This window comes from Somniosus microcephalus, chromosome 23 (assembly GCF_052327205.1).
Source record: "Somniosus microcephalus isolate GS21.2 chromosome 23, FLI_Smic_1.0, whole genome shotgun sequence".
Classification (NCBI taxonomy): domain Eukaryota; kingdom Metazoa; phylum Chordata; class Chondrichthyes; order Squaliformes; family Somniosidae; genus Somniosus; species Somniosus microcephalus.
In genome coordinates, this window is record NC_141009.1 from 21,907,034 (window position 1) to 21,930,109 (window position 23,076).

The 23,076-nt window shown below is 45.7% G+C and overlaps 1 protein-coding gene across 3 annotated transcripts in view; it reads left to right on the forward strand.

Annotated features, from left to right (window-relative positions):
* Positions 1-22,358, forward strand: part of garnl3 (GTPase activating Rap/RanGAP domain like 3) — a 484,279-nt gene extending 461,921 nt beyond the window's left edge. For all 3 annotated transcript variants that reach the window (XM_085965587.1, XM_085965586.1, XM_085965588.1), the window contains 3 exons: positions 7,044-7,253; positions 14,359-14,479; positions 21,387-22,358. In XM_085965587.1, coding sequence (XP_085821713.1) covers positions 7,044-7,253; positions 14,359-14,479; positions 21,387-21,546 — 491 coding nt within the window. In that variant the 3' untranslated portion in view covers positions 21,547-22,358. The remainder of the gene's footprint in view (positions 1-7,043; positions 7,254-14,358; positions 14,480-21,386) is intronic.
* The last annotated feature ends 718 nt before the right edge of the window (positions 22,359-23,076 follow it).

Sequence of the window (23,076 nt, forward strand, 5' to 3'; positions counted from 1 at the left end):
CGAGTCCAGTGCCATAACCACTAGGCTACCCTACCCCATTATCTGGTCAGCCTTGTAAAGCGGAGAGCCTCTGCCCACCTCCTCACAAGGTGAGGGACGCCAAGTGGGTGGAGATTTCCTACACTGGGGGATCCTTCTTCCTTGGCTTCACCGGGACCCCACGTAGGTCGGAGCTCAGTACTCCAGTAAGATGAGGCACACCAACCTCCCAGAAGGATGCTAGTGGCTCCCACTGGAGAGGTCCAAGCCCGAGAAGCAATTTGGACCCCCGAAGATTAAGAAAAAAAAAGCATTAGTAAGGAGGTCGAAGGGTTGCAAAAAAAAATTCCCCCATGATGGTCCAGGCATCCCCCTTTGCCAGATGACGGACAGGTGGCAAACTTTCCAGGAACATGGGGCTGGTGGGCACCGCCCCACTGACCCCGCATACTCTGGTGGGGTCAGCACTGGCAGGTGCCCTCCCACTGACCCCGCATACTCTAGTGGGGTCAGCACTGGGGGGGCGCTGTCCCACTGACCCCGCATACTCTAGTGGGGTCAGCACTGGCGGGGGGCCCTCCCACTGACCCCGCATACTCTAGTGGGGTCAGCACTGGCAGGCGCCCTCCCATTGACCCCGCATACTCTAGTGGGGTCAGCACTGGGGGGCGCTGTCCCACTGACCCCGCATACTCTAGTGGGGTCAGCACTGGGGGGCGCTGTCCCACTGACCCCGCATACTCTAGTGGGGTCAGCACTGGGGGTCGCCCTCCCACTGACCCCGCATACTCTAGTGGGGTCAGTACTGGGGGGAGCTGTCCCACTGACCCCGCATACTCTAGTGGGGTCAGCACTGGGGGCCGCCCTCCCACTGACCCCGCATACTCTAGTGGGGTCAGTACTGGGGGGAGCTGTCCCACTGACCCCGCATACTCTAGTGGGGTCAGCACTGGGGGGCGCTGTCCCACTGACCCCGCATACTCTAGTGGGGTCAGTACTGGGGGGAGCTGTCCCACTGACCCCGCATACTCTAGTGGGGTCAGCACTGGCGGGGGGCCCTCCCACTGACCCCACATACTCTAGTGGGGTCAGCACTGGGGGGCGCTGTCCCACTGACCCCGCATACTCTAGTGGGGTCAGCACTGGGGGCCGCCCTCCCACTGACCCCGCATACTCTAGTGGGGTCAGCACTGGCGGGCACCAGCGGGCACGATCCTGGCATAACTCCCCGGGATCACAGCCTGAGAATTTCCAGGCCATTGTTGGGGCAGAGTAGAAAGAGCTTTACCCTCTACCCAACTGCATTACCCTTGACCTGGGAGTGATTGACCACGACCATGAGGATCCAAAAACAGAAACGGTCTCCATTCCTCAACACCAGTGTCTCATCTCCAACAGGACAGTTCATCGAAAAATGGAAAACGCAAATAAAAATATATATATATTTTTTAAAAACCACTGAGGAAATCATTTGCTTGCTTGTGAAACTGTTTCTCACTAGACGTTGCAGCATTTAATGTAGGCGAGCACTGGCAGCTCCGAATACTATGGTTACTAAATTCAAAAATCAATTTCCTTGACATTTTAACATGGCATTTGAATCTATAGGCATGTAGCCTTTGCTAAGCTCAGGCTCTCTCTCAGTAGTGTCCCGGAGATTCATTTGTGCTGCTATTGCTTTTAACATTTACGATGAAACCGGGATTAGTTTGATTACCTCAGCAATCCCAGTGAAAGAAGCTGCAGACCTGTGGTCTGGTTCTTCAATGCATCGCACCGCTGGCTCAGACTATAAAGCAATAGTAGGGATGGTTACAGACCCCATGTGAGCAGGCTGGCAGCCTGCAGGCAAACCGTTATCCAATGGGTGTTCACAGCAACTTGTGGTAGTGCAGGTTTCAACAAATATAGGATAAAAGTGAAATAAGAGCAGGAGTCGGGCATTCACCCCCTTTAACCTACCCCCCGCCCTATTCAATTAGATCATGGCTGATCCGTACCTTAACTTCATTTACCCGCCTTTGCCCCATATCCCCTGATACCAATGGCCCCTTTAAGCTGCCCGGCCGCGCAGCGGTCTGGAGGTCCCACGCAGGCCCCTTGCCAGCCTTATAATGGAAAAATCGCCCATGCACGGAAATTTGAATGGGCCGTGCAGCCGGTTAAAAGGGCCACGCCGCCCCCCCAAAAAAATCAGAGGGAATATTGCTTGATACCCATCCCCAACAAAAATATATCGATCTCGGGCTTGAAAATTTGAATTGGCCCAGCATCCTCAGCCTTTGGGGGAGCAAGTTCCAGACTTCCAACACCCTTTGTGTGAAGAAGTGCTGCCTGATTTCACGCCTAAATGGCCCTGACTCTAACTTTAAGATTATGGCCCCTTGTTCTGGTTTCCCCCACCGGAGGAAATAGTTCCTCTAGCCTATTGAATCCCTTAAATGTCTTAAATATCCCGATTAGATTATCCCTCAACCTGTCCTCATAATTTAACCCTTTAAGACCCGGTGTCAATCTGGTGAATCTGCGCTGCACCCACTCCAAGGCCAGTATATCTTTCCTGAGGAACTGAACACAGTTTCTGTAGATGCGGTCTGGCCAAAGCTCTGAACAACTGAAGCATCACTTGCTCACTTCTGTATTCCAACCCCCTGGAGAGAAAGGCCAACATTCCATTAAGTCTTTTTGATTAGGTTTTGTACCCGTGCACTAGCTTTTAGTGATTTGTGTACATGGTCTCTCACCATTAAGAAACTATTGCGATTTGTCTTTCTCAGATCTCACACCTCCACGCATTGAACTCCATCTGCCATAGTTGTGCCCACTCACTTCATCTAGAATCATCGTTATCAAGGCCCTTCATCCCATTTGCACTCATCCTTCCCAAATAAAAGCAAACCGACTCCCCACTGTAGCACCTAGCTGTTTCTTGAACTAATCTAGTTCCTCACCTCAGCTCTGTAGGGATCTTTATAACTCAGTACTCAATTTGATATTTAAAATGGCACCTCCGGAGTACGCCTCCGACCCAGAAAAAACATCCGAAAGTACCTGCTGGCTCCCGAGCTTCGGAGTCTTCGGGTCCTGGGCCTCCAGGCGTTCGCCTGCGTAAAGGCCCAGGGATCCCAGGATGCAGGCGGTTCGGAAACATCCCTGGGATCACGTGGGCCAGACCAACCAATTAGAAAAGGGGAATTCCTCATAAGCTTATGAGAAATCCCCAAACAAATAAATAATTAACACAATTCTAATAAAAATAAATATTCTGCTGTTCAAAATTAATTAAAAGTCCCTTTGATTAAGCATTTAAAATAAAAATTTAAATTTTTGGAAAAATAATAAAAACATTTTAATCCGGCCCAAAATTCACGAACTAATTTTAAACATTTTTGCATTTTTTTAAATCATTTTTAAAAATTTTAATTTAACATTTATTTTAACCCTTACACGGGTGAAAACAGGCCCTGCGCCTGCTTTTACCAGGGGTAGGGGTTTTGTGAGCATTTGCTAGGCAGTAGTTGGGCAAACAGCCCCGCTCTGTGCCAGCGACTTGGGGCGCACGCGGAGGATGTGTTGAGGCGAAACTTGACAGATCGCAAGTTCCAGGATTTCGTGCGAGCGCAGCGCACGCGGGGCCATTCCGAGGACTTGCGGCAGCCAACGTGCGCAGTCATCGGCCCCGCAAAAATCCGGGCCAATGTTTCTGTCTCTTGCACGTGGAAAGTATTAACCTTGTGCCCGGCACCATAGAGTAAATATGCCATGGGTGAGAGATAGTGAACACTGAAAAATACAACGTTTATCTGCTTGTGGATGGATTATTGTTTTCAGCTCCCTGTCGTATGAGGAGAGATTGGGTCGACTAGGCCTGTATTCACTAGAGTTTAGAAGAATGAGAGGGGATCTCATTGAAACGTATAAAATTCTGACAGGGCTAGATAGACTGTATGCAGGGAGGATGTTTCCCCTGCCTGGGGGGATCTAGAACGAGGGGTCACAGTCTCAGGATACGGGGTAGGACATTTAGGACTGAGATGAGGAGAAATTTCTTCACTCAGAGGGTGGTGAACCTGTGGAATTCTCTACCACAGAAGGCTGTGGAGGCCAAGTTACTGAATATATTTAAGAAGGAGATAGATAGATTTCTAGGCACAAAAGGCATCAAGGGGTATGGGGAGAGAGCGGGAATATGGTATTGAGATAGAGGATCAGCCATGATCATATTGAATGGCGGAGCAGGCTCGAAGGGGCGAATGGCCTACTCCTGCTCCTATTTTTCTATGTTTTCTATGAAAAACAGATAAGCAATGGTGAATGTTATAGAATATACCGAGAATGAAGGGTAGACTTGTGTCATGTATGTGTCGTTCTTGAAGGAGGCATGACAGAGGCTGGTTGCCTGTGCTGTTCAGTTCTTACTCAGCACTGCTAGGATTTCAAAAGTTAGCTGTTGAGGTTAAATATTTTACGTACTTTGTGGTTGCAGGTTAGAAACCTCCGTTCTCAGGGTGGCTGCCGGGCAGACAATTCCACCAACTGATTCACTACAGGGTACATTTTGCGAGGCTTCACTCCTCCCGCAGAGTCTCACTCAGCGGGAGCAGGGATCGAAGAATTGGGAACGGAGGTCAGCGCGTCTGCTGCACCCACACTCCTGTTAAACGAGATTCCACCGCGAGTGGTGCCTCGCTGAATCTACCCTTATGGATGCTGCTTAAGAGGAGCGATCACAGTCCGCCCGTACTTACTGTCAGCAGGACATTTTACCCTAATACCTGATTCATGTCTCGTGAGCTAAAGGTTCATGACTCCAATGACAATAAGGCCTAGAAATTCGGTGGGCTGCACCACCAGTTAGCGCCTAAAGAGGGCACTCAGTGGCTTTAGCGCCACTGGCCACGCCTCCCGCAATATTTAGCTGGGGCGCTAATGGCGGCGTTAGCCTGTTGCGCTGCGCCGCCACCGATGACGTCATCGGTGTGTGCAGTGCCCCGCTACCACCCCGATCTCGATATACGGTAGCGCCCGCCTCTGTAGCGCTGTTCGCAAATGGCGCCCGCTTCACGGGGCCTACCTGTGGCGGCAGTGGCGCAAATTAAGGTGGCGGTGCGGGGCGGTCATTTTTTTCGGCGGCCACCTGCCAGCACCTCCGTCCCCGGCCTCCTGATCGCCCCCCGCGGCAGTGCCGGCTGTTTTCCGAGAGCCCGGCACTTCTCCTCGGTGCCGGGCTCTTTTGCCGGCACTCGCGATCTCCAATCGCGCTGGTGCAGGCCCCTCCCCCTTAAGAATGGGAGGAAGGCCTGCAGTACCGCAGCGCGCCGTGCCGCAGCGTGTGGCGCTGCGACACGTTGCACTGAGATATTCAGTTTCAGCGCCCTAAGAGGGACACGGAGCGCCTCGAGCCTCGCCCCGTGTCCCTCTTGGGGCGCTCAAGCTGAATTTCCGGCGGTTGCAACTGCTCCGATCGCTGCGCTAATTCCGGTGCCCAGGCGAGCTTGGCGCCCCGTTTGTGGCTCCACCCAATTTCTCCCCCTAAGAGTTAAAAAAATTAAATTCTGTGTCAATAGTCGACTTGAGTATTACCGAGCTCACATGTCTGTTAATGAACATTTGCCAGTATAGCATATTAAACCTCAAGTATAGCAAATCACTGAGATGGGAAGCTTCTCATGGAGTTTAAGGCTGTAGTTGCTACGCTACTGCTCTATGCACTAATATAGAGACTACAAGCTATGTTCATCTTCTGGACCTTATGACCACAATGTCCTACAGTGGCTGAGTGATCTCGTTTTAGCAATGATAACCACTTTGAATATCCTACCTAGAAGCTAGAGTATGTGTCTAGCTGTCATGGGGCCATCGCTTACACTGGTGGAATATGGAAAACATTAGGAGTAATCTTGAAGATGTGTATTAATGTGCATCAGTACAATGTAACACTATTAAATATTCAAGCTCAGTGTATCAACAAAACAGGTTCATAATGTTCAGTCCATGAATGCTTGCAACCATGTCCTGTCCAGCTGCAAACAATGTGATGGCTCCATCACGCCACCTTCTGGTTTATGTCCATCACGCCACCTTCTGGTTTATGTCCTCACCTGAATAATGATTATTTCTTTGCAGTTCGGCAGCAGCGAGGCCCTTCCTGTTCTGAGTGGGTTAAAGTTCCTTTCTGTGAAAACTGCCAATCGCTGTGCCACTAATAGTTGCATGAGCTGGAATGTCATTGAGAAATTTCATTACAGTCAGAACTAACTCGTTAAGGACTTGGCGTTTAAAAACTGACTGACCTTTCAGATCTCGTCATTGATTTTAACCATATAGGACTGATTTGATTATTGTTGTTTGATACAGGACCACAAGGTTGACTGACTTACCACATCTTGATTTCGTCATTATTTAAAGTGCCAAAGATGTATTGAAGTCGGATATATGTCCATGCAGTAACAGAAAGCCTAGATTGCGAATGTTTCAGTTATATCCACAATACAGTGTATAATTAGTCGTTACTCTCATTATCATAGCATCAAACAGCACAGAAGGAGGCCATTCGGCCCATCGTGCCTGTTCCGGCTCTCTGAAAGAGCTACAAATTAGTCCCACTCCCCTGCTCTTTCTGCATAGCCCTGCACATTGTTCCTTTTCAAGTATTTATCCAATTCCCTTTTGAAAGTCACTATTGAATCTGCTTCCACCACCCTTATAATCAGATAACGGTGTAAAAAATGTCAGCGGGGTTGTTTTGAGTTTCCGGTTAAGTTGACACAATAAAAATTTTGTTTTTTTACAAATAATTTTAAATGGTATCACTAAAGCAGTAATTTTACACCGTGTTAGTACATAATTTATTTCAATTGACTGTAACAGTGTCAAAGTCACCAGGGTCTACTGTACAGGCGATGCTATGAGAAGGAAATGGTAACCCACTGTAACTAGTTATCATTCTCCCCGTATAACATACTGGGGTTAAATGTACGTTAACCACCCTAGTACAAGGCGTGGCACAGTTGCTTGTCTGTGATGGATGGGTTGCTAACCATGCTGTTGTGTTGTATTTTAAGGTGAAATTCCATGGAAGCACATTTACAAGATTCCACTCAGCAACCTCGTTGGAAGGAGCATCGAGCGGCCTCTGAAGTCACCTCTGGTGGCCAAGGTTATTACCACCCCTACATCCAGCGCCATTGCAGCGATGCCAGTAACGCATTCGCTCTCGCTTTCCCGCATGGAGATCAAAGAGATTGCATGCAGAACACGCAAAGAGTTGCTGGGTAAGGGTTGTTAGTTTTATCTTTGCCTTGAATGACAAGCTGGAGTTGACCTTCATGTTAGCAAAAGTCCTGATCGGCCATAGGGAAACAATCTTTTTGCGGCTGACACTACATCAGTCCGATTGATATTTGGAAATGTTGAACAGGTTTCAAATTCTTACAGCGCATATTCCTTCCCTATTAAAAGTGTGCCGGAATTCCGGTCAATGGTTAAATCGACAATGTGTGATATATAAAGCACATATTTATGATTTTCTCCTCTTTCTTTACTTCTTTTTTGACTTTCTGCTCTGTTTCCCTGACTTAAAGGACAGGCATGTGAGTAGCTTCCCTGCTCTGCTAAAAGCAGCCAATAACTTGAGTAGTTGGATTTGACACACTCTGATTTTCCCAACTTACCTTATCTGTACCTGGCACCTTCCCCAGATTTTGGAGGAGCTCATTAAGTGAGGAATTGTAAACAAGAAGCAGTGTTATTCAAAATGAGACTTCAAATAAGGTCGCAGTGCGGCTCTGCAACACTGTAGAACAAAACACTAAGTTATCAGGCACGTTGCATGGTGTGTGTGTGAACCCTTCACTGACAGCTACTGGTGTCATGAGAGGAGATGGGGGTTAGGAGCCATTTTAGTTTCCACTACAACTCTGGTCAATTAAAATGAGCACTCTGTTGGTGTCTTTATAATTGTTTATTACCTTTTAAATCCATTCACTCTCTCTCTTTCTGTCTCTCGCACTCGCTCTCCATGTCTCTTTGTCTCTGTCTCTCGCACTCGCTGTCTCTCTCTCTGTCTCTCTCTCTGTCCTTGCTCTCCTCTCTCTATCTCCTCTATCCCTCTCCTTTCCCTCTTTCTCTCTCCCCCCCCCGCCCCCCCCCCCCAACCCACCTCAATCTTAATTAGACAAGGGAGTCAACCAGGCAGTGCCTTAAAACAACTTGTGCCTTCAGCCAGGTTTGGCCCCAGTGCAGTTCCCGAAAAGGCAGACCGTTAGAAAATAGACATTTGGGCTCGATTTTCATTGTGCTGTGGAGTTGGGTTTGGAGGCGTGCGGGGGGGTTAAATTCCCAAAATCGGGGGTCCCGACCCAATCCCGCCCCCAACCCGCCTCCATGCCAGTTTCAAAGGAGGCGGGTACCCGCCCCGCACTGGGACCCGCCTACCCGAGGCGGGAAGGGATTAGTGCCAATTAACTGCCTGTTTACAGGTAGTTAACAGGCAGTTTTTAGCCTAATCCCTATTTTTAAGCTTGAACTGTGAGATTCCCGACAGCTCCAAACCACGCCAAGTTGGAGGAGTCGGGCCGTCGGGTTGAAGGGCTTGGAGGGGTCGAGATGTTGGTGTTCAGGTGAGTGATGTGTGCATGAGTGCAAAGGTAAGTGTGTTTGGTGTGTCTAAAGTGATTAAAGAAGTTTTACATACCTTTTCTTACCTTTTCAGCCTTCCTTCCTTTAGGTTCGGGGAGTCCCTCATCTCACCGGCACAGAAAGCAGAATGGCTGCGATCTGTCAAAAGTGACAGCCTGCAGCTTTGTGTGCAGGAGAGATTTCTAACTGAGTCTGTGGAGAAGGACTCATGTTAGAAGTAAGACTGTCAGTGTTTGATAGCATCAAACAGTTGTGAAACACTGATATTTCATCTGTCAAAACGTCTTGACAGATGAAATTTCAGTCTGTGACGTCACCTGTTGCCGGGTAGCCCTTAATTGGCCTGCTGAGCCCGCTGGGCGGGCTCAACAAGGTCACTCAAGTTAAAATTACGTGGATTGGCCGCATCTCGATGGAGGCGGGACGACAACCCCGAAAGTTGTAGTCCTGCCTCCAAACCGACTTCTGAATGAAAATCCAGCCCTTTGTCTTAGCAAATCAAAATATTAAATAATCTGCCTTACAATTCCTTTTTTGCTCCCTGCATAGTTAGCGGTGCAAATTAAATAAAATGAATACAAATTATAATACACTTCAAAGAGAGAATTAATTTAGCAGTTTTCAATAAGCAGACTATTCTATCGAGCTAGAGGGTATTTTTTTTATAGTGAGAAGCTGAAGCCTAAAACCTAAGAAAATGTTAAGCTAACTTGAATCTTCTTCACCAAACATCTCTGCCACAGCACCAATGAGCCACTAAGCTGTTCCTGCTCGTATACTGGCCTGGAATTTCCGTGTGGTTGCGCTGGTTTTGTCAGTGCAATTCGCCCGAAACCAGTGCAAAACCTTGTGGAATTTTAAGCGCAAATTACATCCATCGCAACTCAGGTTTCCGTGATTTTTTTTGCGCTCGTTTTAAGAACATTGCGTTGGAAGCTGCCCCCCCACCCCCCCGCCGGATGAATTAATCCCTCTCGCTTGTTCGGCACCTCATCTACCACCTTAAACATTCACTCCCTCCATCACTGGCATACCGTGGCTGCAGTGTGTACCATCTACAAGATGCACTGCAGCAACTCGCCAAGGCTTCTTAGGCAGCACCTCCCAAACCCGCAAACTCTTGATGACTGCTCAGTGTTCAGTGCCATTCACAACTCCTCAGATAATGAAGCAGTCCATGCCCGCATGCAACAAGACCTGGATGATGTTCAGGGTTGGGCTGATAAGTGGCAGGTAACATTCGCGCCACACAAGTGCCAGGTAATGACTATCGCCAACAAGCGAGAGTCTAACCACCGCCCCTTGACATTCAACAGCATTACCATCGCCGAATCCCCCACCATCAACATCCAGTGGGTCACCATTGACCAGAAACTTAACTGGACCAACCACATACATACTGTGGCCACAAGAGCAGGTCAGAGGCTGGGTATTCTGCGGCGAGTGTCTCACCTCCTGACTCGCCAAAGCCTTTTCACCATCTACAAGGCACAAGTCAGGAGTGTGATGGAATACTCTCCACTTGCCTGGATGAGTGCAGCTCCAACAACACTCAAGAAGCTCGACACCATCCAGGACAAAGCAGCCCGCTTGGTCGGCACCCCATCCACCACCTTAAACATTCACTCCCTCCACCACCGGCGTACCGTGGTTGCAGTGTGTACCATCTACAAGATGCACTGCAGCAACTCACCAAGGCTTCTTCGGCAGCACCTCCCAAACCCGCCACCTCTTCCACCTAGAAGGACAAGGGCAGCAGGCGCACTGGAATGCCACCACCTCCAAGTTCCCCTCCAAGTCACACACCATCCTGACTTAGAAGTATATCGCCGTTCCTTCATCATCACTGGGTCAAAATCCTGGAACTCCCTCCCTAACAGCACCTTCACCACACGGACTGCAGCGGCTCAAGAAGGCAGCTCACCATCACCTTCTCGAGGGCAATTAGGGATGGGCAATAAATGCTGGCCTTGCCAACGACGCCCACATCCCATAAACGAATTTTAAAAAATCACCATTGCAAGTTTCTGCTAATTGCACTCATTTGAGAGCCTTCGAGGAGGTTCCAAAAATTAAGCTTTTTTTTTAGACGAAAGGATACTAACAGGCACATTTTAAAAGCTTATGAATATGTTTTTTAAATTTACGAAGAAATGTAACTCCTATACACCAATATAACTAGCAAATGGATTTGTATCGTTTTTTCAAGTCATTTTGAGTTATTGTAAATCGGGTAACTCACACTCTGATTAAAAAATGCTTATTTTTTGTGATAAACCCATTTTCAGCTGTCTCAATCAAACTGCACCAAGTTACCACTCCTATATGTCAAGGAATAATGTATAAAGAAAACATTTTTTTTTTAAATTGCATTCTAAAACGCTGCCCAATTGCGCTGGTCCGTGGCAGATTTTACGTTTGGCGATTTGCAAATGAGTTTGGGTGAAAACAGGAGAGAAAAAAAACACTTCTCAAAACTAGCGCTATTCTGCGTCCAGTGCGGATACTTTCCCCCCCATTTGTGTTCAACGGATAGGACAAAGTCTATAGTTAAAGCTGCTCTTGCCCACAGTTTTTGGTTGTTCTTCCTTTGTCCTCTTCAAGATGCAGAACACAGTCTGTTTATAATCTCCAGAGGTTTTTCTGTGTTACCAATAAATTCAGACATGACAGGTAATTTCATGGTTTTTTTTGACAGACTTTTCATCCGTAAAGGAAAATGTAGATTTGAGTAAACATGTGAGCAGGAATGCAGTACTCATAATATTGCAGAAAAGTACAACTTTATTGCACAGAATGACAACAACAACAACTTGCATTTATATAGCGCCTTTAATGTAGTAAAGCGTCCCAAGGTGCTTCACTGGAGCGTTAGCAAACAAAATTGACACCGAGCCACATGAGATATTTGGACAGCTGACCAAAAGCTTAGTCAAAGAGGTAGGTTTTAACGAGCATCTTAAAGGAGGAAAGAGAGGTAGCGAGGCGGAGAGGTTTAGGGAGGGAATTCCAGAGCTTAGGGCCCAGGCAACAGAAGGCACTGCCGCCAAAGGCTGAGCGATTATAATCAGGGAAGCTCAAGAGGGCAGAATTAGAGGAGTGCAGATATCTCGGGGGGCGGGGGGGGGTTTGTGGGGCTGAAGCAGATTACAGAGATAGGGAGGGGCGAGGCCATGGAGGGATTTGAAAACAATGGAGAATTTTGAAATCGAGGCGCTGCTTAACCGGGAGCCAATGTAGGTCAGCGAGCACAGGGGTGATGGGCGAAAGGAAAACCTTTGATAATGCCAATGTATGTTGTGTAAAAAGATACAGATTTTGCATCTATATTAAATTGCATTTTGATTATGTCTGTAAATACTTATTCTCTCAAATGTAATCCCTTTCCCATAGAGTAGATAATAACACATTTAATATCTGATTATTGCACCATATAGCTTGGAACATTAAATAAATACGTAACAGTTAATTAAGATAAATCAAAGTAGAAGCAAAGTGCATGACAACATCTTTTAAAAAATGTGGCATAAATATATTATTTCTTATCATTATCAATTTGTTGGGATCACCTCGGCAATTACTTCAGTGGTTTTCACCTTCTATTTTAACATTGTAAGAAAGCAAAGAGAACTTGTGTTTAAATAGCGCAATGTCCTCAGAAAATCCCAAAGCGTTTCACAACCAGTGAATTATTTTTGAATTGTAATCATTATTTTGTAGGCAGTTGCAGGAGCCCATTTGCACACAGCAAGCTCCCACAAGCAGCAGTGAGGTGAATGACCACTTCCACTGTTCTGATGGTATTGGTTGAGAGATGAATGTTGCCCAGCCATCAGGAGAACTCCCTGCTCCTCTTCAAATCGTGCCATGGGAGCTAAACCTGAACAGGCAGACAAGGCCTCAGTTTAACGTCTCATCTAAAACACGGCACTTCCGACGATGCAACGCTCCCTCAATACTGCCCTGAACTTTCAGCATAGATTATGTGCACAAGTTCTAGAGTGGGGCTTGAATGGCGTCAGCCATGGTTCAGTGGGTAGCATTCTCACCTCGGAGTCAGAAGGTTGTGGGTTCAAGTCCCACTCCAGAGACTTGAGCACAAAAATCTAGGCTGACGCTCCAGTGCAGTGCTGAGGGAGTGCTGCACTGTTGGAGGTGCCGTCTTTCGGATGAGATGTTAAACCGAGGCCCCGTCTGCTCTCTCAGCTGGATGTAAAAGATCCCATGGCACTATTTCGAAGAAGAGCAGAGGAGTTATCCCCGATGTGCTGGGCCAATATTTATCCCTCAATCAACATCACTAAAACAGATGATCTGGTCAAAATCACATTGGTGTTTTTGGGAGCTTGCTGTGCGCAAATTGGCTGCTGCGTTTCCTACATTGCGACAGTGACTAAACTTCAAAACGTACTTCATTGGCTGTAAAGCACTTTGGGACATCCGGTGGTCATGAAAGGCGCTATATAAATGCAAGTCTTTCTAAAATTTTCTGACTTCGAGGATAAAGTGCCACCAACCTGGCCAAGCTGACATGTAAGGATGTCCTATTATTGAAAGCAGCTCTTTTTGGCTCAAATGTGGAATTCTCTGCCACAAACTGTTGTTGAAGCAGAGTCTATAAGCTCCTTTAAAAGAGAATTAGATGGTTACTTAACATAGAGGAACATTATTGAGTGTGGGGAACAAGTAGGAGAGTTGGGATTAGATGAGGTGAGTTCCTGTGAAGCAAAACACCGGCACAGGCTTGATGGGCCAAATGACTAATATCTGTGCAGTAACATTGTACGATTGTGATTTTTTTTTTTAATGCTCGCGCGAGGGCATCAAGTATCAAATAGACAACCTTACCTCAGTTGTAGAGTGTTGTGTGTTAGCAGCTCTGTGTCTCAAACATGCGCTTTCAGTATTTCTCGGTTACAAATGACTGAATCCATCGGAGAAGCTGAAGATCATCAATATTTTATTGAAGAGAGATACAAGTTGATGAAAAAAATGTGACTGGAGCCATTACATCTCCACTCTCTAATGATGCATCGTCAGGGTTTCGGCAATGAGTATTAAATGATTTTCAGGGTATTATCCAATTACGATACACTCAGGCAAATAATGAGCTTTGTCTGCAGTTTTACCTGAAGTTAAACTAATACATGCCCGCCACTGGGGGAAAAAAAATTAAATATTCCGGTCTTGTATTCGAACCCTATTACTCATGGGAACGGTGCGCTTTATGGCCCAGTGGTCCTAAGTAGTCCTGTACCCAGCTTTAATTGTGGGAATCACAAGAGCAAGGAGGAAGAAGTTTATAAGAAAATTGAAATTTTAACTGGATAACTCTATTAAGCTGCTGTTGAGCTGATTGAAAATAAGAACTTGTCCGAAGCCTAAGGCAGTTTTATCAGCAGGTAAGGCAAAGTATATCCTGAATTTCAGTCATCTGTATGCATTCTAATCCGATAGCTGTCATTCAGCCAACTATTACATGACGCGCTTGCCAAATTTGCAGAGTTGCCACGAACCTTTCATCTTTCATCCCTTTATTTATTTGAACGTTCTCGTGCTTTATATGCAAAACTGCTGGATTTAACTAAGATGCTTACAGGCACCTTATTGATTTCCAGTTTAGTCCACCAGCCTTCACTATATTATAGTTTTCACCAAGCTGGCAGCATTCTGTGTTTATCTCTTAATGAGTTGTTGCCTCCTGCTCCAAGCTGAATAATTTACGTGTTGCCATTTTAGGCTTAACGACCGAATCAACTACAACCAAATCTGACACTGCTCCAAAGCAGAAAAAGTGGGCCCGGAAAGGAATGGATGAAGAGTTCAGGAAAGGTGCTGTGAGATCAACAAGCAGCGACAGGTAAATTATCAGCAATTGTGTGTATTTTCATAGAAAGAGAGTTTAGCATCGGGGTAACATCGGAGTTAGCATCGAGACTCCCGAAACAAGCGCTCTACTCGGAGCTCCGACGCGGCAAGAGAGCCCCAGGTGGACAGAGGAAACGCTTCAAGGACACCCTCAAAGCCTCCTTGAAAAAGTGCAACATCCCCACCGACACCTGGGAATCCCTGGCCCAAGACCGCACAAAGTGGAGGAGAAGCAATCGGGAAGGTGCCGAACACCTCGAGTCTCTTCGCCGGGAGCAAGCAGAAGCCAAGCACAAGGAGCGCACGTCAACCCAAGCACCCCACCCACCCGCCCCTTCAACCACCGTCTGCCCCACCCGTGACAGAGACTGTAGGTCCCGCATTGGACTCATCGGGCACCTGAGAACTCATTTTTAGTGTGGAAGCAAGTCATCCTCGGTTCCGAGGGACTGCCTGAGAAGGAGAAGCATTGGGGGTGAAAAAAGACATGAATTACCTTGAAAGATTCCCGAACACAAGTTTCAGTCACTGTAAATACTGGATTATTTTGGGATGACCACCTTGATCTCATTTGGACCACTTTCCAGATATTAATTGTTCTGAATTCTTTGGATTCAATATTAAACCGTCCACCCTGAGAAAGGTTTTATGAGGGCGAACACTTCGCCAAGTGTTGAAGGTGTAAGGAAAGTGAGCCGGGACTTCAGGGGCTGCTTCAGGACTCCAGAATCTTTGGGGTTTGGGATGAGCTCTTGACACAATCTGGTGTATCTGTGGCTCTGACAGACATCCTTCCCTATTCCTTCTTTCTGTCCTTTCTCTTTGAAACTTTGAACAGCACGTTTGTGTGTTTGGCGGCTGCCAAAGTGATTGCACCTCGTGGGCTGTTTGGTGGCTTGGGACTCCATGTCCCACCTTGTACGATTGAGATTGGAGAGTTTCTGACACGTGCTCTGTCTACCACAGGGCCATTGAAGATTGTTCATTTAGTCTGTTTGATACCAAATGTACCAAGTAAACAAAGTTATTAGGTAAGTGTTGCTTAAAGCAAATGAGCGAGAGAGGCTGATTGCACAGAAATGAGTGTCACCTTAAATCCGAGTAAGCCGAACATGTGAGGTGGTGCCACACATAGATGGCATCAAAATCCTATGCCCACACAGAGGGACCTCCTCTACGCATCTACCATTAACGTCTTGCTGAAAGTTTTGAAATGAGCAGCTAAAACTGGAGCCACGAAAATAACCCCCCCCCCCCCAAAAAAAAAGAAATTGGTGGAATTAAATTATATTTTGCATCGAAATCCTGAAGGTTGTCAGAATGGGTTTGCACGGTGTCTAATGCCTTGATGCATCTTGAGAATCTGGCAGACGGGGCTGTATGTAATTACAAGATATCTAATTCCAGCAGGCATCCTGCCAGCCTGGCTTGGCAGATTATTTGGTGTCTAGTGCCAGTAAGCATTCTGGCAGACTGATACGCAATATCCATTAATTCTTCAGAGGACTGCTATTGCTATTACAAGGCCCATTGAATTAGTAGGTGACTTTCATTAGTGCTATGGATTTTTGAGATAAGCCAACATCCATAGTAGTCTTTTGCTTTTCCTCACTCTCGTGTTAGAGAAACCAGAAGGAAACCACCTTATTGATACGTATGCCTGTGAGGACAGAAAAAAATTTAGGAGGAGAAAAGGGCACACATAGAAAGGAGAGGAACAGTGAGCAAGAGATGGGACACAAAGAGAAAGAGGAAAAGAACAGACAGACAAGAGAGAAAGAACAGAAACAGACACAGAATAGACACAGAAAGGGCAGAGAGAGAAAAGGGATGAGAAAAGGACAGAAAAAAGAGAGACAAGGATGAGACAAATACATTAGCGCCATGTTTATACAACACTGAAGGATACCGTACTAACTCCATCTCACAGCAATGAAAGCAGGAGCCACATTTGCACACATTTAAACACCTTGGGACGTTTTACTACGTTAAAGGCGCTATATAAATGCAAGTTGTTGTCGTTGCCTGCTCACATAATTGTGAGGTGGGGAAGACAGTCTTTCACAGGCCTCCTCACACACATACACTGCTGCCCACCACCACCGTGGTACTTAGTGATTGACAACGGCAACAAGATTGTCCATACGTTTCAATCATTAAATATCAATGCTGGTAGATCGGTGTTTGTTTCACGTTAAAAACTCACCTTTTCTCTCACCTTTTGTGCAGCAATCAATGCCCAAGCTTTGCCCAGTGTGAGACCACCTCTTTTGGGTGATTCCCGAGAGATGACTGGCGAAAATACTTTTACAACAACTACTTATATTTATCATAGAATAGAATCATGGAAAGTTACAGCACGGCAGGAGGCCATTTCAGCCCATCGTGTCCGCGCTGGCCAACAAAGAGCTATCCAGCCTAATCCCTCTTCCTAGCTCTTGGTCCGTAGCCCTGCAGGTTAGAACATCCCAAGTGCACATCCAAGTACTTTTTAATGTGGTTAGGGTTCCTGCCTCTACCACCCTTTCAGGCAGTGAGTTCCAGACCCCCACAACCCTCTGGGTGAAGAAATTTCCCCTCAAATCCCCTCTAAACTTTCCCCCAATTACTTTAAATCTGTGCCCCCTGGTTTTTGACCCCTCTGCTAAGGGAAATAGGTCCTTTCTATCCACTTTATCTAGGCCCCTCATAATTTTATACTCCTCAATAAGGTCTCCCCTCGGCCTCCTCTGTTCCAAGGAAAACAGACCCAGCCTATCCAGTCTTTCCTCATAGCTAAGATTCTCTACTCCCGGCAACATCCTTGTAAATCTCCTCTGTACCCTCTCTAGTGCAATTTATATAGCACCTTTAATGTAATAAAACGTCCCAAGGCGCTTCACAGGAGTGTTATCAAAATAAAACAAAATTTGACTCCGAGCCATATAAGAAGATGTTAGGGCAGGTGACCAAAAACTTGTTAGATGTTAGATGCGATGAACAGCTGTGCTATAATCTAAGGCAGGTAGCTCACACGGTGCTCTGATACAGCTCAGATCTTGCTAACTATGACATCGTCTGAAACTGTGAATTGATTATTGCTTTGTAATCGCAACCAAGTTATCATCTCCGGAAAGCCTTAGCACTTACAGAAAGAAGTACTATCTTGGCTGATGGAAGGTGAGGAGCCCCAGTTCATCTGTGTCAGGGCTCACAAAGTGTAAGGCCTGCCCTGAATAAATCTATCCAAGTTTTGATCTCTCATACTAACAAAGAAAGAACTTGGATTTATACAGCGCTTTTCATGACCACTGGACGTCCCAAAGCACTTCACAGCCAATTAAATACGTTTGAACTGTAGCCACTGTGGTGATGTAGGGAAATGCAGCGGCCAATTTACCCACAGCAAGATCCCACAAACAGCAGAGATAAGTGACGAGATAATCTGTCTTGGCCACTTTGGTTGAGGGATGAAAGTCGGCCAGGACAGCGGGGAGAACTCCCCTGCTCCTCTTCGAATAGTGCCATGGGATCTTTTGTGAAAGATCCAAAAAATGGCACCTGGAATGATGCCGCAGTCCCTCAGTACTCCACTGAAGTGTCGGCCTAGATTCTGGGATCAAGTCTGTAGAATGGGGCTTGAACCCACAACCTTGTGACTCAGAGTTCAGCCTCCGTTCCCTGGTAGCCAAGGTTAACACTGGACCATAGAACACATTTTTCCATTTAGACATTTTCTGAAATAAAAACAGAAACCGCTGGAAGTAAACAGCAGGTCAGTCAGCATTTGCAAAGAGAGAAGAAAGGTTATGATGTGCTTTACATTAGAACTAACACCTGAAAGATAAACAGGCAGCATAAAAGATTGTCCTACCAGCATCTAGAGAGTCAAGTGTTAACTTTCATGAGAAGTCTCGTTTAAAGGGATTTATATTGTTCTCATCACTAATACACTGACATGAATCTTGTCATTCATGTGGAAATGACTTATGAAATGATACTGGGCGGCCTGCTGGTAAATACTTGGGCATGGGCCCAGCTTGCTCAGGACATTCTTTAACAGGAACTAGTGAAGGACACAACTAGGTCTCCATGTTGAAAAACAGTTGATTAAAGCCTTGTTTAATACTCAGACCAAGTGCCTAGTAGTTTTCTTAAGTCATACACCAAATTCTTGATGATGATAGATTGTAGCAATGTCTGACGCAACATTTTATGATTTTCCCGCAAAACAATTAACAATTTAAGAAAGAAGATTCATACCATGTAACAACGAAAAACAACTTACATCTACAGCACACGGGCTCATTTAAACTGAACTAGAGAAACAAAATTCCTGTGTTACAACTCATGTAAAGTGATGAGAAGATCTCTCCTCTCCTGCAGATCCCATTCCCAGCCTCCAAGTGGGGGTTATTGGGAGGTTAACTGGGGGAAGTGTGAATAACCCTGAGCAGGGAGCAAGGCTGGCGGATTCCTGCAGTACACACCTGTCTCCACAGTGCAAAGCATGTGCTGCAAATTGAGATTTTCAGGACTTACCTTTTGAAACTCTCAATTACATCTGAAAGGTCTTGAGAACCCCAGCGGTTTGCAAGTCATTGCCACTACCTTCTCAGCCTTGGAAAGTAGTTAATCTCCAGGAATAGCCTCCAGAATCCCTGCCTGCTTTCCCCATGAAGCTTCTTACCAACAGTGTGTCAGCCGTAGCTCTGCTTGCAGCACTTTCACCTCTGAGTCAGTCAGTTGTGGGGTCGAGTCCCACTCCAGAGATTTGAGCGCATAATCTAGTACAGAGGGAGCGCTGCACTGTCGGTGGTGCCGCCTGTCAGATGAGGTGTTAAACCGAGGCCCCGTCTGCTCTCTCAGGAGGACGGAAAAGATCCCGTGGCACTATATCAAATAAGAGCAGGGCAGTTCTTCCTGGTGTCCTGGCCAACAACAGATTATCACATTGCTGTTTGTGGGAGCTTGCTGTGTGCAAATTGGCTGCCACGTTTCCTACATTACATCAGTGACTATACTTCAAAAGCATTTAATTGGCTGTAAAGTGCTTTGGGACGTCCTGAGGCCGTGAAAGGTGTTACGTAAATGCAAGTTTTTTCCCTCTTTCTCTCTTTCCTTCTCTCTCACAAACTAAACCAACGCTACAGGAACAAATTGAAAGAAACACAACCCTCTCTACTGGCCAAGCAATGTACTTGTGGCAAAGCCACCAAAGAGACTCTCACAGTAACTTGTACAATTGTCTTTAATCATTATTGTTACCTTTTAATGTTTGCCTTGTTTAAACAGCGCGGGATCGATAAAATCGCGATCTGACGCGATGACGTCATCACGTGGGTCACGTGACGTTCCCAACGGCGGGAAACGTCATGACGTCAGGGTTGGAGGGCATTTCCAGTTCGTCCTCGTGGAGTGAGCTAGTGTACAGACCTGTTTGGAGTTTCTCCTGCGTTTCTTGTTTTGTAATACTTTCAGTGCATTAAACTAAGTTTGTTAACTACCAGTTTAGTTCACAGTGTTTTTGTTAGGAGTGCACAGACTCCTACATACTGATGTTAAATGCTGCATCACTGTAGCGACAACGGTTCCACTTGTGGAGGTTCAATTCAACTTCCACGGTTGGCCTTGCTGGAAATGTTGCGCCTCAGTGAAATTAAACTCATCTTTTCATCTGTAACTCAACACCAATCATCTGCTGCAGCTTCTGTATCTGATTCTGTAATTACAAAGAAAGAATTGCATTTATATAGCACCTTTTCCAGTCCTCAGGAGGTCTTCACAACCAACGACGTGCTTTTGACGTGCAGTCACTGTTGTAATGTCAGCACATGATGCAAACAAGCTACACACAGCAAGATCCCACAAACACCAAACAAAATAAATCATCAGTTAATCTGTTTTTTTGGTGGTGTTGGTTGAGGGATAAATGTTTGTCAGGAGACCGGGAGAACTCCCCTGCTCTTCAAGCAGTATAAAGGCAGCTACGGCCTGACAGCTGAGACTGGGAACTTACTTGACAAGGGAGTCCATCACTCGGGCACAACATCACCCCACCACTTGATTTCCATCCCATTGCTCAGTTACCGTGTGGTGCCTTATACGATGCCCATGTAATTTACTTACATGGAAATAATTCTCTATTCAGTGAAAGCAATGGATTGCAAAACAATGTTGAAAAAGGAGCAGTAATAGAGGTGGGCGGAGCTGCACTGATTAACTGTATTAACATCTTTCAATGCACCATCTTGTGCAACAATGTGGAGGCAGTTTTGAAGATTATTTACTCCCTGTTCTCGTGTATTCATTTTGTCAATTTGTTCAGTTTTCAATCCTCGTTAAGATGCCGAATGTGACACCATGCCAATGCCAGTGCACTATGGCTCCTTTTCAAAGAGAAATCCTAGTGGGGGTCATTTCAACCTAACCCACCCATGGGATCGGGTGCAACGCTGGTGTTACACCCCGCCCAATATTACTCTCCATTGAAGTCAATGAGTGGGGTGTAAAACTGGCGTTCCACCCGATCCCATGGGTTCCCTCCCCGACAAGTTAAGTTAAAATTCCCCCCCCATTGAATCTTGCTTGTGATATTGGTAAGTTGTGATTTTTTTACACTGAAGAATAACTCTAGGATATATCTATTGGTGTAACGTCCAACACACCTAAACCCAGTCTGTAGCAATGTGCAGGTGGAGCCAAGCAAACAGAATCGTCTAACAAGGGATCCGTTACAGCAAGGTTGTTATCAAGGGACCTCCTATAAGTAATAGCTGTTATATCGGAAGGTGAGGCACTTGTGAGCTTTCGGGGACCATTCACTGTTTGAATGCCCACCCCCCTCCACCCATTCCCCTCGGGCCCAGGGATAAATCCTCAACTCCAAAAACATTCTGGTTTTATTTTCTTCTTTGCAGGATTCTGTCGGAGATAATTGACACCGAGTCAGAAACCCAGCGCCATTTGTCCAGCAGCTCCGACCCAGACACAACAGCAAACAGAGAAGAGAGCCCGCCAACTAGCAGCTCATTTCATCTGAACACTTCTTTCGATGAAGAGATTCTGGACCTGAAGTGATAACCTGGAGACCGTTGTTTTCTTTTCTTTTTTTTAAAATCCCTTCTTTCCACCCCCTCCCCTGATGAATCTGTAACCATAGCAACCTACCCAAAATGTATAGTGCATGTCTGCTCAGTTCTGTTATTGCTGTTGCACTTGGAAAGACCGACAACCTCTGTTCTCCTATTTAATGTGAACTCCACACACTTAATACAAGCCTTGACTAAAAGTTTTGGAATATTTTTGCAGATGATTTACTCCTCATTATTTATTACCACGTATTTATCTCGTTGAATGGACGAACTTCATTGGCTGAGGGTTGTACATTTTAGTTTTGTCGGCCTAATATTTGGTTTTGAACCCTTGACCTTTTAGCAGTAGTTTTGTACTCAATGAATATGTACTGTCAAAACTGTTGCTGGACCTCTGTGATGGAAAAAAAAAACACCAACTGTCTTAAAATATCGTATTGCCATTGTTTTTAATGCCAAGTAATAAATGTAAATGTTTTGTGTTTCAAATGTTGCCTCTAAAATTACTGAATTCGTCCCTACAAAAATACCTATTTTCAGTGCTGTAGTACACTGCTGTGAAGGTAGATTATAATTCTGTTAATTAACATGAAATTAATATTAAGGGATGTAAAACGTGTTTTTCTTTACAACTTAAAAAATATTCGGTTCACCTGATAAGTGAATATTTTTGTTAAGTGAATGGAAATTGGGAAAAAAAAAGCATTTTCTGTCTACTCTTAATGTATTTACTCCTGAGGTGAGCTTCAGGGGGAGTCTTTGTGAAAATGATGCTTCAATAAACCTGTATTTATTATCTGGGATAACGTTGGACAATGTTCTTTTCATAAGGGTCCTCTTTAACAACAAATGTCAGGGCACGGTTTGACCAGAGGTGGTCTGATTGTGAGCTGGAGGTCTCGTTGAGTTCGAATCTGATGCAGCCGCAGTTTGATTCATTATAGTTACGCTTTTTAGTTGTTACAAGTGCCTCATTTAAACTCGCAAACTAATTCTGAAAATTGGTTGCATTGTCTTTTCAGTTATATGAAGGAAAGGAACCTGTTGGGTCTCATTAAGGAAAATAGCCATTACTATTTGATGCTAATAAAAACAGAAAATGCTGGAGATACTCAGCAGGCCAGGCAGCATCTGTGAAGAGAGAGAAAAACCGAGTTAACATTTCAGGTCGATGACCCTTCGTCAGAACTGGAAAAAGTTGGAGATGTCGCAGGTGTTAAGCAAGTGCAGGGGCAGGGAAAGGGAGGGAGGGGAGGAAAGAACCAAAGGGAAGGTCTGTGATAGGCAGGAGTGATTAAAGGACAAAAGGTATGATTGTACAAAGCAAAAGGAGATGGTAATGGGACAAGTAAAGAAACAAAAGATGGGTCGAAAAGAGATGTAAATGGGAACAGTAGAATCATCAACAGCTGCTGTCCAAAAAAATGGGGGCAGAGGTTATGATCTGAAATTCTTGAACTCAATGTTGAGTCCAGAAGGCTGTAAAGTGCCTAATCGAAAGATGCTGTTGTGTACG